We start from the raw sequence: 14518 nt of genomic DNA on the forward strand, positions 1-14518 counted from the left end.
GGCCCACACACTTTAACGACCAATTAATCATTCCTGCACCCTTTGGGCCTACTCCCCATGCCCCATTACATACGTATCGTTGCATCAAGGCATGAAGAATGTTGACAATGAAGAGAGAACGGATGGGCATCATTGACATGGATGATGAATTTGTACGGGGCTAGTGACCATAGCCACCTAAAACCAAACATTTTGGTCAAACTTCTTTTTAGTTCAGTATTTTGACCTAATTGACTAATTTCATAGTTGCATTCCTGTGTTCCATGGTACGTTCCTAATTTTATGGTATTCTACATTTCTACCCAGAGATTTTTGCCGAGTATTTGCATGGAGAGGGGTTCAAACTCGGCCCGACAGAAATATGATCTAATCTTTTAAAAGAAGCCAAGAATCTAATATTCTTTTTTGCATATGCATCATAGTTAAAATTTCCGTTAAGTGAACAAAATTCTGGTGTCTGCTCCCAATAAAATACCAAATGACAGACGAGAGTTATAATGTGAATTGTAGAGATGAAGTTAAATCAATGCAACACATAACTCCGTGGATGGCATTCATTTCTCGGCATTGCCAAAGTGAAACTTGTAAACGTTGTAATATGTGAATGATGTCTATAAATAGTTTCCCAATACATTTGACAGAAATCATAAAAGCTAGTAAAACAGAGGTAACAAATGGCAATAATGCCAAAGTTAATCATTTAGTTTGAAACTAGTAGTAGCATGCTGCTCAACAGATTAAAAGAGACCAATCTCAATCTGTAGCGTAAAAACAAACAATGACCAAACGATGCCGAGAGAAAATATTACATGGGGGTGAGGCGAGCCTTGTACATGCAAATGTACGCCATGTGCCAGTCACCTGAAGGCCATTCAATAACATTAGGTATGGTATTGCGAAGAAGCAAAATAACACAATGGTCAATGGATGCCTGAAGGTTGATGAAAAAGAGCAACTAGTTTTATGCAGTGCTTACCTCCACCAGAGAGTTTAGGGATGTCTTCCTCGCGCTGTGGTATTGGATTGTCATCGTCGAATTGAATCCATTTTCCTAAGGTTTATAGGACATGAATATAAGTAGGAATATTAATATTAATATATGACCGCTACAGATCTATGGTTTTTTTTTCATGAAAAGGAACTGACCGTTTTCTTGCTTGACCCAGGCAACGTAATGCCCTGAGTCTGCACTTCTTCCCTTGTGAGTCAGCACAGCAACTAAATCATATACGCCGGTCAAGTGTTGTTCCTTCTCGGGCAAAACACCTAAAAATGAAGAGTTTGTCAATTGACATTTATTCCAGATATAACCACAACCAACAATCATAGTTTTTCTGTCTAAACCCCAAGGCACTCAGACAAAGAAAGAACATTAGCCCTCCATTTCTACCTTCTTGGGGTGCTGATTTTGATGACTCTCCACTTCCACTGGAGGATTCCTGCATCAATGGAAGAACAAATATCATGCCGAATGAATATCATGGATAAGTTGGGACTGAGGCCAATGCAGCCTAGTCTAGCGCTAGTAGAGGAAGAGTGTAAGTGTATGTGGGGCGGGGGTAGGTCAATAACATACCACTGCATCAGTCATCTTGACATCATTGTCTTTCGAGCTAGAACTCTTCCCACTAGCTTGTAAACCAAGTTTCTTACCCTCCTCATCTCTTAAAGCCTGTTCAAAAATGGTAATCACCAGTTCAGAGAAAATATAGTAAAAGACAGAACATGGACAACCCCTTCCCACAAAGGGCACAAGTTTTGATTGAATGTAACTGCACACACCTTGCGAGGACCTTCCAATTTCTTGCGCAGATCATCTGAACACAAGTCAAAGACATCCAATTCCAATGGATAATCTACTTTCTGAAACATAGACATGGCTTAGTACTAGAACTCGTTACTCCTCACCAGATAAGATAAAATGTCAGCACTATGTAACAGGAGTATAAAAACTTGAATACATACAAACAGCATTCTCAATTATGCAACACACATTCAGAGTACAGGCAGTACATGAATCTTAGTATTGCAGTTCCAATTTTGAACACATGAAGAAAGTTTGTATTAGCAAACAGTATGGTTCTCTGCAACAAGGATCAGAATGTGGACCAAACTATTCCCCACCACCATAACCCAAAACAAAAGCACTTCCCCTCTGGGCAGAGAGAGAAGCAACCATCTTAAATAAATGACGAAGGGATGGAAGAAGTACAGAGTAATAAAATATTACCCGCAAAATCTTTGCCTTTTGATTTGATTCCCTTTTCCAGAAAAATCGAACAAACTGAATGGTCAAGTATCTGTCAAACAAAATTGAGGATCAACTCTAATAGAAGTAATATTATCATGGATCATTAATGAGCAAGGGGGGAGTGTGAAGGAAGAAGTTAAAAGGGGAAGAACTTTAATCCAGGAAGAGCCATTTCAGATGCACATAGCAGGGAAATTTTAAAATTAAAAAAACACATGCTTGTAGCAAGCTGGAAGATCCATGATAGGAGGAGAGTTTAATAGGACTAATTCCATACCTTGGCAAACCATTAATTCGAGAATCTTTTACGTAAATTGCACTGCGACCTAAAGAAGGAGAAGCTTTCTCCAGTTCTGATTTCAAGCCCTGAACAGTTCATAAGAAGGCTTTTAAGTGTCGTCGAACTGAGATACAAATTATCCAGAAAGAGGAACAAGTTCAAATCATAATCGTAACGTGGTAGATAAACTTACACGTTTTAAACCCTCGTGCAAATGGTTCACCTCCTGTGAAATGTGGCATTTAAGGGAATACACTGATTCAGTCTCTGTGCTTTCTTCACCACTTTCGGCACAGTGAACCCTAGGCAATATCATCAATGAAAATGAAAACAATCATATGGTTTGGTCAGGCTATCTTCAGAGCAACACAACAAAAATCAAATATCAATTTTAAAGAGCTGCTAAACAACATAAGCAAATGGAATTTCAGAACTACACTTCAAATTCAACCTCAATGACTTATAGTGTTATGTAGTTTGACACCCTTGGAGTGCCTAATGACTTATAGTGTGATGATAATCCACTTCTGTCAGAAATTTATATTAAAAGACTAATATAATAAAAATTTTCCCCATAACATGTAAAAGGTACAAATAGATATGATTGGAGAAATACCTGCTGACAAGATCAATGCCAAAAATATCCTTCACAGTATCTGAAGTATCACTGCAAATTTATATAACAAAGAACAAAGAATGACTGTAATTGCATTGAAAAGTAGGAGATTTAACAAGAACACGCCTTTAACTTTGCAAAAAAGGCACAAAATTCAGGCAAATAGCATACACTTTTACAATACTGAAACTAGAGGAACACAGACCAGATCAACCAGCATAAAGGAGCATAGACGAAGGTGTCAGAGAAAAAACTGACAAACAAAGAGCAATGCATATGCTCTTATAGATCAGAACATTTATCATTTTTAACCTTGCCAAGTCTAGACTAAAGTACCTGGAAACTTGTCTTTTAAGAGACTGAGAAAGGGTGTACAGAAGCTGTGTCCAACATTCTTCAGCATCCTGTTGTCATTTGCAATGTATCAATGGCAGTATTAACAAGTGGAATGTAATATAGTAAGACTTAAGGATTTTGCAAAACCTGCTGCATGAAGACCCCATTGTTGAGCTGGCCAAATTGAGGATATTTCTTACGTAATACCTGTCAACATGACAATAAATGCAAAATAATTATTCAATCATTCCAATTTCTTACCCAGTAACCCTTTTGATCTATCACCTACTGAATTAAATTCTTCTTTTTTGTTGTCTTTTTATTTAAAAAAAAAGGGGGGGGGGGGGGGGGGTGGTTTTGAGATTCTAGTTTCCCCACTTCCATTTATGTTGTAAACTTAATCCATTGTTATACCCCATTTCTCAAAAGAAAGTGACATTAAAAATAACATTTGTACCATCCAGAATTGCATCGGAGACACTGGTTTGACATTTTTATCAAGTTCACTAAATAAATCACGGGTTGCAACAGTCAGAAGATGAGAGGAGCTATCCAGATCATTTCTTCTATCCGCATGAGGGTACCTAAGAGGAAAAGGCACAAAACAAAATGTAAACATGCAATAAAATCAATTAAACAAGTGAATCTGGTTCACTTCTAATAAATAATTGATCTCTATTAATATGAATGAGAAGAACTCACAGCGTAAGAGCAGACTTCAGTTCTGGAACAGAATGAAGGCATTGAACAGTGGAGTTCATGTAACATGTATTTCCTAGATTAAATAAGCCAGCAGAATGACCCTGGGAATGAAACATTACCACCCTGTTATAATGTGTGACATAAACTAATAAATTACATTAAAGTAAATCCATTCATCATGATTTGAAGCAAACAACACCATAGAAGAAAACAAATACAAAGTAGCAAACTAATGTCACATGCAGTGTGTGATAAACACAAAAAATGAGAGATGAGTTAACTAAGCAGATCAAATCATCCATGAGAGTTCCAGTATTTACACCAATTATCAAATTAAATGTGACATAAATTTCAAAATACTCACCACATTAATAACTTGCTCCTCTTCTGGCATATCTTCAACAAACACAGGGCTTTTTTCAGGAGCCTTGACAATTTCATCAGCAGTGCCCATCATCATTAACCTTTGACCCTAAAAGAAATATAAAAGACAATGTAATTAATTGCTGGCAACTTTTTTAGTGAATTAAGAGCTTAATACAATAAGCAGCAGGGAATCAAGTACCTCTTTCACGGCCACTTTTGACCAATCTGCATCATCCTAAACGGCGAAAGAAGAAGCAATTTCTCAATAACAGAAATTGAATTTAGCACTAGAAGAACCATTACAATCATCCAAGTAAAGCAATTAAAAATTCAGGTAAATAGAAGTTTCTTATACCTTCAGTAAACCACCTTTAACCATAATCTTCTGCCTTTCAGGTGGCACCCCAGTCAGATCAAATAGCTGGCATTTGAAGACATATGGAGGCTGGCTAGTATCAATTTCCACGGCAGGAAACACCTCCTTTTGCCACTTTACGCTCACTGCAATGCATACCAAGTTGAATGCTCAAAAAGAAACTCAACAAAATTAGTTTTCACAACGAATATATTTTTATTTTTATTTTTATATTTTTTCGAAAAGCCAGTTCTCCAGGAATGCAGCAATTTAACAATTTCCAAGGGAACAATTCCAACTATTATATGCAAATAGCTAATGCTGAATCGGGTGATTAACAGTTCAAGACGGTTCTTCTACAGCCCTAACAGAAAATTTTCATAATCTGAATTGGGCAATCAAATCTAATCGACAGGTTTGGCTAAAGAATCACCAATTTAGCTCCTAAAACTTAGACTGAAGTTCAAACAACACAAAATCTATTTTTCGGAAATTCGAAAAGCAACAAAATACTGATTCGAAAGTGATTAATCCCGGGAAAGAAATTGAGAGTGGAGCTTTGTGGTCCAGACCTGTGACCATTGTAATAGGTAGCTTCGGCGTGCGCAGGATCGGGACAGAAGAAGAATGGGATGGCGTCTTCTGTTTGCTCGTGTTTTGAACTTTGCTTGAGGAGAAGGGCAAATCGAACCAGGCGGCCAGAGCCTAGAAGAAGGCAATATATCGGCGTAGAGTAGACGATATTATCGTAAATATTTCGTGTTTAATTTGAGGAGAAATTCATTACCAAATTTGTGTTCCCAACCCATGCAAAAATATAATTGCATTTTCGTCCCACTAAAAAGTAAATTTGTATGATCACCCCAGATAAAGATATAATGTTATTCTTATCCTCGTCAAATCTAAAATTGTATTAAGAGACCCTTAAACATAGGGGTATATGTATATTTCTCGATTTGTGCGTATCATTCTTACGAAGGGACTATGCTAATCTTCTCTATATCGTTCTAATTTTATCATATGTCCTCAAAGAGACATAGTGATGTATATATATAAACCTATGAAATAGGTTAATATATTATTACTATGACTATAATTCTACTTTTTAGGAAAATTATACAATGTCTTACATAAAATCTTTAAATAAAAAATAATGTGTATATTTTATATTTTTTATAAGGTGCATAATTGGTTTTCTCCCCCTTTTTTTTTTAAAAAAAAAAACTAATTATTAATGTTCTAGAAAGGTGAATGTTCTAGTTGCTCCTTCAATGCCTGTTGGTATGCATGGAGTAAGTTCAACACTTAAATGTTCTAGAAAGGTGAATGTTCTAGTTGCTCCTTCAATACCTATTGGTATGTATGGAGTAAGTTCAACACTTCAACGTATCCTTAATTTCTTATTGGATTTGTTTATGATAGCTTTTTTTTGCTTTTGCTAATTGGCTCTTTTTAAAATTATAAATACTTCGAGAAAATCAATGTATTATATTATTGAATAAGTGTGAAGTGATTAAAAGGTCGATTAACTATGGACAATTGAATAACTTTTAAAAATTTATAAAGTTAAGTTAATAATGGGTATGTTATGGAGTAGAAGATTCTTCAAGTTACATAGAATATATATTATTTATATTAAAGTATTCCGTCAATGTTATGATGACTTATGGCTTATGGCAATTGGTATTGACGTGGTAGGCTTTGGTTGGTGAACGTAATTGAACAATCAAGTGGTGTAGCAAAGATGTCAAACAATTATGACGACATAGCCTGACATCTTAGCTAGCGCAGGCTGACCTATCTCTTTCCACCAAATGCAAGTGTATAGTCTTTCTAACTAAATTTGGTTGGCTAAGTCATCCAAAATATTGATTTTATGAGTGTAATCCGCTAGCCTACTATTTAGATTTTTGGGTTTTTTTTTTTTTTTTTTTTTTTTTAAGAAAGGAAAGATTTTTGGATTGTTAGGAAGCCTTATGATCCAATCAACAAGGTAAGGTGTCTTAGTTGTTAGATTATATTTATCCTTATAATTTTTTCACTTTCAAAAGTAAATTTTACGAGCATGTTAGTATATTTGTAACTTGATAGAACAAATTGTGAAAAATTTGCTATGCTATGAAAATAGATTGAAGCGATAAATTCAAGGAAAGATTAGCTTTTGTTAGCCATTGAGTATATTTTTCTTGTTAATTCAAACTAGAGAGAAGATAAGAGGGAGAGCTAAATCTCTTGATTGAGTATGTAAATGGCCTCCCTTACACAGAAGGGGTTAGGCCCTTTATATAGGCACTTGACCTGTACCCAATATCGAAAGGTGTACAGAACATAGATTTACTCGTGATATATTCTCCATCACAATTCATTATTATTTTCTTTACATCCTTACAACTTTAATTTACTCTCAAAATATAATATAATATAATAATAATATTTAAATTTATTATTAAAAAGAAAAAAGTACAAATTTTAAGAAAAAGTAAGCAAAAAGACAAAGAAAATAACAAAATGTTGCTAGTTGCCAGAATTGTAATTGTGTAGAAATTACAAGAGTTGCAGGGATGTATTCATTCTTAAGAAGCCGCTTTACACTTTCCTATCAATTAAATTTATGAGAATATAATTCCATTCAATAGAAATAACTTTGCTAAAAAAAGTAATTAGCATGCTTAGAATTACGGAAACATAATCAAATTACCAGAAAAGTTAATTAAAACATTTGATTCATTTAAACTTTCAGAGAAAAAAATTTCAAATCTCTAATATATCATTGCCCATTTACAAACATTCAGGAAAAAAACATAACTAATAATTGAGAATTTAATAGAACACGTATAAATTAGTAAAACATATGTCAAAAAATTCAAGTTTGCAACAATAATATTTAAAATACAAAATAGTACATATGTAAAAAAGAAAAAAAAAAAACAAGAGAGAGAGAAGATAAAGTCATTATATTAATTAGGTACCAAAAAATTAAGATCAAGTTAAAAAACATTATCATATTGACTTGATCACAAATAATTTTTCTATAAAATACATTACATATATACATATTGCAAACGTCCTTTTGCTTGTCGTGTGTGTGTGTGTATACGTGTTGAATAAGAAGAAAACATGAAATAATTTATCTTTAATTAAGCGTTATTCATTAGTAAAGTAACATCAAGTATTCTCCAAATAGACAAATGCCTTATATTTATAAAAGAGTTAATTACCGATTTGGTCCCTCGACTATTGGGATTTCACCATTTTGGTCCTCGACAATTTTTCTTGTCCAATTAAGTCCTCGACTTTGAAGAAATTAACCAATTTGGTCCTCCGTTTATTTTACCATTTGATATCCGTTAAATCGGGACCAAATTGGTAACTTTTACTATAGTCAAGGGACCATTTCAGTCAAAATTAATTATCGAAATGGTCCCTTGACTATAGAAAAATTACCAATTTGATCCTAATTTAACGGCTGTTTAACACCAAAATAAACGGAGGACCAAATTGGTTAATTTTTTAAAAGTTGAGGACTTAATTGAGCAAGAAAAATTGTCGAGGACCAAAGTGGTGAAATCTCAATAGTCGAGGGACCAAATCGGTAATTAACTCTTTATAAAAGATATTTGTATAATTGTATCCTACCCTTAAAAATGATGAATATGTAATTGAATTTTGTACATTCGAAAAAACGAATCCTACCCGACTTACTTAGGCATGATTAAATATCAAGAAATTAAATCCCTAGTTGACTAAACATTGGCTTTCCCAAGTCAAGGATGAACCAAACATTGCAAGGAATTTAATTCGTAGTTGGCTAAAACTTGTCCAAGGCTCCATCAAAGACCAAACTACACAATAATTTCCCTACCTTCAGAAATTCAGAAAAGTTCAAACTTTTCTTGCTATCAATTAGAACCTTTTCATCCATAGAAAAGAGTTGCTAGGCGTTGGTGTTTTGAGACGAGTGGTCTCTTGACTCCTATTGATCAATGATAATATAACTGAGAAACAGGATAGGTACTCAAATGAATCGCTGTTATAGCACTTCCTTCTTCAGATTTTATTGCATTCTCTTGCGTTGATGCTGATAATGGATATTGTTTTAACTTGAATTGTCAAATGTCTTAGTGTTTGCTACAAGTAGTTTGTTGCTTTGGAACTTGAATTTAAATACTGTAACTTGAACTGTGGTCTCCCAAGGATTTTGAATCAAAATACAGGTTTAACCATATCTATGACATAATCCAAATTGCTTTTGCATATGCATATACGCCTTGATTCAAAGAAGAGAAAGCTTGGTTCTTGTATAGTCGTTTCAATGGAGAAAAAAAAAACTTCCATAAAATGTTTTATGAGATTTGTACTCAATGGCAGGAAGTAATGAAACACAAAGCATTATTCACGTAATACTTCCAAGCTTTTAGATATGCATGAAAAACAAAGAAGCTTTTAGATATGCATGAAAAACAAAGAAATGAACTGCACGCACCCTTTGAATTTTCTCCATCTTATGGAATTCATTAAAAACACTAATTCAACAAGTGATTTTATATTAATCTAATGTCTGAGAGTTGTTTTTCTGCTACCCTAATGACATCCAATATACCAACATTAAACTGGAAATCTTCAAAAATTGAAGTTCAAATAAGGAGAACTCTCTCAACCCTCTTTTGCTAAACGTTGTATTCACTATGATCAAAGATTGTTAGTAATTTGATGTATGGGATGCCTAATCATTCATAGGGGAAAGATGGCTTGCCAATTATTATTGTTGAATGAATGGCTGAAGCCAAATTTCTAACTATGCAAGATAATTAAGCATCCCATTAAGAAGCAAATGCAGAAGCAACTTTGCATGCACTCATCCATCCCTATACAGTCAAATTGAATCATCCTCACAGTCGAGACTAATCACCAAAATTAGGGTCAATAACAATCAGAGCTAGTGATATATGTTCTGCTTAATGCTTATTACCATAGGATCATCCACATACATCCAACTCACCCTACTTATCTTGCCCTCCATACTTGACTCTGCTAGTATACTAAAGCAACAAATGCAAAATAATGGGTGTTAGAAAGGAAACTAAACGAACTATGACCAATCTTCCAAAGTCAGCCAGAAAACTGCCTAATATCAGTCTTTTGAACTAAAGCCTATCTTCATATAACAAAAGGGAATAGCATGAATCTATCTAGCTGGTGTAACACATTGAATGTTGAAGAGCAGAGAGGTTTCTTGAGCCCATATCCTTAATTGTTTTTGGACAACCCTTAAATCAATAATCCCCAAGAATCTGAGGTCAAGTTATCCTACTTAAACTTCTTAATACTGCCGAATCTACAAGATAACAATGCCCACAAATACCGAACAAAAACCTACAATTGTTGCATCAAACCTATTCAAGTGAACTACAGCATAGATTTCAGTACACATTGACATGCAGATCAAAGGATCTTTATGCACATATTGTAAGCCTTATAATATAAAAGGCAATTGACTCCAGGATATCAGTGTTAAGTTAAATACACTCAAACATATGTAGGCAGAATAGATAAGTAGAAATTCACACAATACACAATCACATTATATCAATATTTTTGCCGGATCTGCGGTGCTATAAGCACAATTTTTTTTGTTTAATTCACAGAATTTTGTTTACCCACGGGCCTTGAGCTCGGCAAGGCGCCTGGAAAGGTCGTCCTCGTCGACCTTCTCGGTGTTGGTTGGGACGGCATGAGCAGCCGGCTGTGGAAGCCCAACAGAAACCTCGAGGCCATAGTCATCGGCGACCTGTTGCATAAGGCTGTTGACCTGGTCCTCCGGGGTGGAAAGCGAAGTGCTCCCAGCCATGGAGCTCTCCATGAACTCGGCCTGGACCTCCATATTCACAAACTGCCTCTCGAACTGGTCCATCGTCTCGGACATCTTCTGGAGATTCCCGGTGTTGAGGGAGGACTCGAGCGATTTGACGATGTTGCCCATTGACTTGCTGATGGTGGTCATCTTGGCCTGGGTGTCGAGGCGAGCCACGACGGCGTCGAGCCGGGAAGCGAGGCGGAGGTAGTTCATCTGCTCGCTGCGCTTCCTGATGGCGTTCTCGGCGTAGATTCGAGCGCCGTCCACGTTTCCCTTCTCGATGGCCTTCTTCACCTTCAGCTTCTCGGATTTCTCCTCTTTCTCGCACTTCCGGGCCTGGCGTTGGAGACTCTTGGACGTGAACTTCAGCTCCATGATCTGATTCATCAATTTCTCTGCGTTCCCCATGATTTCTTCGACGGATCTGGGATTCAGGTTAGGGTTTGAGGGGATAATTTATGGAATTCGCGTTTGATCAAAATGGGAGAAACTTCCGCGTATTTGAATACTTGATGTGATTCCTAGGTAATCATCACCTGTGGTCCGGCACAGGGTAAGCCTGCATTGTTTTCCAATCAACAATTGAGATTTATCGTAGTTGACTTTTACCAGTCGTTTGACTTTAAACGGATGATGCACACGGCGTTTTAATTTGGGTTCCTTAACCGTGTAATTGGACTATCAATTCCCCGGCAAATTATACTGTGCACCACGGTGCACATAGCAATGTGCACCACGTACCTAAACGACGTCGTTTTGAGCATTGTAAACTAATCGTTCGTTTTTTTTGGAAATCACGTTTCCCGTTTTGGCCAGTCTCTGTATTTATGTTAATATTCTGTGTATTTCAGGCAATCATTCTGTGTATTCTAGGCAACCATTCTGTGTATTATAGGCAACCGTTATGTGTATTCATGTTAGTAACACATGTTGTGATTTCATGTTAGTAACACATGTTGTGATGTGTTTGTGCATTCGAATGTTTAGGAGGATGAGTTCTGTGTATTTTGTGTAAATATTATGTATATTCATGTTATTAACACAAGTTGTGATGTGTTTGTGCATTCGACTGTTAGGAGGATGAGTTCTGGGTATTATGGGCATCAACATTCTGTGTATTATGGGCAAACCTTCTGTGTATTCTATATAATGATTATGTGCATTATAGATAATAAATTCCCTGGAGTCATTCGCGTCCACTAACATCTGTGTATTTTGTGTCAACATTCTGTGTATTCTAGGTAAACATTCTGTGTATTCTAGGCAAACGTTCTGTGTATTATAGATAATGATTATGTGTATTATAGATAATGAATTCCCTGAGTTATTCGCGTCCGCGTCTACTAACACCGAAACGGCGTCGTTTTACGTACGTGGTGCACATTGCTATGTGCACCGTGGTGCAGGGTATAACGATTGCAATTCCCCCCTTACCTGCCCTCCTATCTCAAATAGAATAGTAATCTATTTAAACGTGTTTCCTTCAGATTTATAAATGAAATTTAACCAACTAAAAAAAGTCTTTTATGGTCGTCCGGTTACACTTTCACATAAGAGGGATGGGTTCGAGGCTCAGTAGAAATGGTATTGGCTAGATATTACATTGTAACAGAGTCAATACTACTCAAAAACTGTATAATTTTTGTGTTATTACCTGAGAAATGGAGTTTTGTAGCTGTCGCTAAGGCCTTCTCCAATAGTTAGAAATTTGGTGTAGATTTTGAGGAGATTTTGTAAGTGTGATTAGGAAACAGAAAATGAGGTGGAAGAAAAAAAAGAAAAAACAAAAAACAAAACAAAATAACAAAAACTAAAAAAAACTAAAAAAATAAAATAAAATTTACGCGCCCAGGCGGTCGCGTGGGCGCAGTTACTGTGAGGCGCAACACTCCTTCATCCAATGGGGCCCACATTACTGTTTCAAAATCCCTTCCTCCTGCAAGGTATGCTGACACTCTCTCTCTCCCATCTCTCCCTTCCACCTCAACCTACTTTTCTAAAAAAATGTGAATGATCCCCTTACTGGGGAGGGCCTAATGGTCCTCTTCTGTGTGCACCCGACCCTAATCTTCAAAATGTTGAGCAATATTCAAATTGAAATAAACTGCTAAATTCTTTTTCATAACATTACAAGGAGAATCAAGGACATAACTTAGATTTCATTTATGGTGATTGTGTTTATCTTCTTAATGCCATCAGCAACTGCTCTCTTATTTTCATCCGAAGGTCAACGAATCAACTTGCCCTCTTGCCAAAGCTGTTGGTTCTCAAGGTGGCCTTCTTTTATGAGACTAATCCCCCTTGGGTGCATCTCACACCTATTTTATCAATGAATTTGCCTTTTGTTTTTTTCTTGCAATAAATAAATAAATAAAATTTAACCAAGAAACCTAGAATAATCTAAATAAGTTTAATTTATACTTGACTAAACTAACTCATTTTGATCATTTAATTTTTCCCTCTCATTTATCTTTTAATTAAAAATATTAAAAATATTAATTTTCACATCTCACGATAATGTCAGCCATCAATTTATTTCTATCTATTATTCACTCTCTTATAAAAAGTATTTTTATAAGTTGATCTCCACACTATTTATTTAAAGAATATTGACCGAACAAGCCCCAATGCAATCTCTCTCGGTCAACACTTCCATAGCTTGCCTTTACATTTCTATTTCAAATTTCAAATTTCCTTACCTTTTCTTAACCTTCAAATTCATTAGCTTGAGTTTGCATTTTCATTTCTAAATTCCTCTATCTTTTCCAAATGGATTGTTATGAAATGGTGTTTATGAAAATCTCTAAGTTTTAAGAGAAAAAAAAATAAATAAATGTGTTGATTTTATTGCAAATATGAGATAACTTAACAACTATTTAGTTACAATGAGAGAATTATGATGAAAATTGTAATTTTGTGGGGGAGGAATAAGGTGAGAATAATATAGGAATTCAAATTTCTTTGTTTAATAGGCATAAATAAAATTATTGAGAATTAAGATTAAAATACCTGTATGATTGCAATTCATAGGAAAAAATGTGAGATTATTAAAGAGGACCAATTTGGTCCTCAAACTCTAAACTCTCTTCCTGTGTATTATGAAATTGCAATTGCTCAGGAGAGGTGTGAGATTTACAAATTCTCAAATTTGAGAAATTGTAATTCAATAAAATTGTATGCAATTCCTTCCAACCAAATTATGAAAAATTTTCACTTATCCATGTTAAATGGGAAAGCAATACAATTGAACACAATTCCTTTCTATCAAACACCTCATTAGTGATTGGAGAAGAGTTATGTTAGATCAATCACAAAACAGCATGCCTTTGGTTGGGGCTATGATTGGGAAGCTTAGAATATAGTTGATTTTTTTGTTTTCTTTTAATTTCTTGTTTTGTGGTTGTAACAAAAATGGAGAAGAAGAAGAAAGAAAGAAAAGCCCGATCTGTTTATTTCATTTGTAACAAAGTCTGTACATTCTTGGACATTGTAGTGAGGAAACAAGCATATATATATATATATATATATGCATGAAATAAAAGAATAAAATGAATAAAGCAATATTATTTATGTACACCAAACCCAACCTGAATCAAGGCTACTTGGTTACGTTACGGTGAGAATTAGAGTTAGCGAGGAATTGAAAGGATCTATCAGCTAGCGACGAGAACTCCCGAAATGATCGCTGACTTGGCGAGCATAGGCGACCACTTTCTTAGCCCATTTCTTGATCTCCTCCTTCAACTTCTTGGAGTCCA

General features: G+C 35.3%; 2 protein-coding genes and 1 pseudogene across 2 annotated transcripts; all 3 read right to left on the bottom strand.

Annotated features, from left to right (window-relative positions):
* Positions 1-523: 523 nt before the first annotated feature.
* LOC115997344 (ubiquitin carboxyl-terminal hydrolase 6-like) lies at positions 524-5637 on the bottom strand. The gene is made up of 18 exons (XM_031236887.1): positions 5479-5637; positions 4907-5052; positions 4751-4786; positions 4550-4657; positions 4186-4286; positions 3941-4067; positions 3631-3690; positions 3484-3551; positions 3148-3198; positions 2725-2833; positions 2529-2617; positions 2231-2300; positions 1783-1863; positions 1577-1672; positions 1391-1439; positions 1147-1266; positions 977-1051; positions 524-861 (listed from the first exon to the last, which is right to left on the bottom strand). The coding sequence occupies exons 1-18, from the start codon at positions 5486-5488 to the stop codon at positions 806-808; spliced, it is 1452 nt and encodes a 483-aa protein (XP_031092747.1). The 5' UTR covers positions 5489-5637; the 3' UTR covers positions 524-805.
* A 195-nt stretch (positions 5638-5832) lies between these two features.
* Positions 5833-5942, bottom strand: LOC115997684 (annotated as a pseudogene).
* A 4346-nt stretch (positions 5943-10288) lies between these two features.
* LOC115997481 (ESCRT-related protein CHMP1B) lies at positions 10289-11242 on the bottom strand. Its single transcript, XM_031237041.1, has one exon. The coding sequence runs from the start codon at positions 11166-11168 to the stop codon at positions 10560-10562; it is 609 nt and encodes a 202-aa protein (XP_031092901.1). The 5' UTR covers positions 11169-11242; the 3' UTR covers positions 10289-10559.
* Between the last annotated feature and the right edge of the window lie 3276 nt (positions 11243-14518).

The sequence above is a fragment of the Ipomoea triloba genome, chromosome 11, assembly GCF_003576645.1.
Source record: "Ipomoea triloba cultivar NCNSP0323 chromosome 11, ASM357664v1".
Lineage (NCBI taxonomy): Eukaryota > Viridiplantae > Streptophyta > Magnoliopsida > Solanales > Convolvulaceae > Ipomoea > Ipomoea triloba.